The 1458-nt window shown below is 68.8% G+C and overlaps 1 protein-coding gene and 1 long non-coding RNA gene across 2 annotated transcripts in view; both read right to left on the bottom strand.

The window, feature by feature from the left end:
* The window catches only part of GAS2L1 (growth arrest specific 2 like 1), a 3641-nt gene extending 3605 nt beyond the window's left edge, over positions 1 to 36 (bottom strand). Inside the window, exon 1 of the mRNA XM_009276365.1 lies at positions 18 to 36. Within this exon, the coding sequence (XP_009274640.1) occupies positions 18 to 36 (19 nt within the window). The remainder of the gene's footprint in view (positions 1 to 17) is intronic.
* A 6-nt stretch (positions 37 to 42) lies between these two features.
* On the bottom strand, positions 43 to 1420 carry LOC103896489. Its single transcript, XR_657406.2, has 3 exons — positions 1304 to 1420; positions 829 to 926; positions 43 to 296 (listed from the first exon to the last, which is right to left on the bottom strand). It is a non-coding gene; the product is annotated as an uncharacterized LOC103896489 (long non-coding RNA).
* Between the last annotated feature and the right edge of the window lie 38 nt (positions 1421 to 1458).

Raw genomic sequence — 1458 nt, 5'->3', positions numbered from 1 at the left:
TCCTCCGCCCTCCGCGCCGTCCGCCTCGCCTCCCATCTCCGCGCCGTCCGCCTCGGCCTCCGCCTCCCATCTGTTCCATCAGGGGTCCCGGGGGGCCCCCGGGTCCTCCTCCTCCTCCTCCTCGCCGTCCGCCTCCTCCGGAGCCACCTCGATCCATACCCCGGCCTCCTCTGAATCCGCCTCACTCTCCACCGCGGCCGCCTCGGAACATGCCACCGGGTCCCCCACGGTCCATGAGGGGCCACCTCCTCGCCCACCTCCCCCCCCCCCGGGGCCGCCTCTACCGCGGTCTCCGCCTGGGAGAGAGGAGAAGACTCTCAGGGCGCTCCGAGGGGAGAGCCAGCCCGCGCCGGAGGCTCCTCCGGCCTGTCGAACCCTGCCCCGATGAACCCGGCACACCCAGCTCCGGCACTAGGAACGGGAGAAGATCCAGGAGGGGTTGGGAACCCCGAAGGCATCAGACGCTGCAGGGGAGCGCAAGCCAGCACACCTCGCCCAGCTTCTCCCCCAGAGCCGGGAGAGCCGGGGCGCGTTAGGAGGGCGCTGCCTAACGAGGCGGAAAGCGGCGCTTTGGGGAACCGAAGTGCTGCAGACAGGCCCAAGGGAGAGCCCCGGCAGTTCAGGAAGAGCTGGGAAGCGCGGGAGGAGGAGAGGGCAGAGCGGTTCCCCAGCCTCCGTTTCGCAGCTCAAGGAAGGAGGGACGAAAGCCCCAGAAGCTCCCGGGGCTGGAAACGGCCGCTCCCCGAGCAGCCCCAACCCAGCCTTGGGGCAGCTCGCTGGAAACCCCGGGTGCCTCCAGCCCCGCCGTGAACCCTGCCGCACCCATACCTGGAGGGGGGAAAGGGGGCGGAAGAAACCCTTCCGGTTTAGGAGCCTTGCACTGGTTGCACTCCGTTCTCCAGGCGAAGTTCTGGTTTCCGCATCCCCTGGGTAAAAACGCCAGTTAGCGAAGACCGGGAAGGCATTCCCGGCTCAGCGACGCTCGGAAGCGCTGCCTGGCCGTTAACGGGAGGGCACAAGGAGAGGAGACACAAACGCCCGTCAGCAGGACCCGGAGGAAGTCAGCCGGGCAGCGACACCAGCCCTCCCTCCCTGCTCCGGACGGGAACTTCCTCGGAAGGCCCAGCGAGTTATTTTAGGAGAGGCCTATTTATCCCAGCCAGCGCCTCGGACAAAAGGGCCCCCTTGGTGCTCCGAGACGAGAGACGGCCGTCGTCGCCACGCGGGAGCGACCTCCGAGGTGCCGGGCTCACGCGGAGCCGCTGTGACCGCGTGGAAGACGCGGGCAGCACAGGATACTTACGGATTGGGACACTGCCAGTCGCCAGCTCGGTGCTGGACGCTCCCTCCGGAGGGGTTTCCCCTGGATCCCCGCGGTCCTCTCGCCCCTGGATCCCCGCGGTCCTCTCGAGGAGAAGCCACCCCTGTCTCCGCCTCTGCCTCCCATCCGGCCCATGG

This window comes from Aptenodytes forsteri, unplaced genomic scaffold, assembly GCF_000699145.1.
Source record: "Aptenodytes forsteri isolate BGI_AS27 unplaced genomic scaffold, ASM69914v1 Scaffold129, whole genome shotgun sequence".
Classification (NCBI taxonomy): Eukaryota; Metazoa; Chordata; class Aves; order Sphenisciformes; family Spheniscidae; genus Aptenodytes; species Aptenodytes forsteri.
This window is presented reverse-complemented; position numbering and strand designations above follow the sequence as displayed.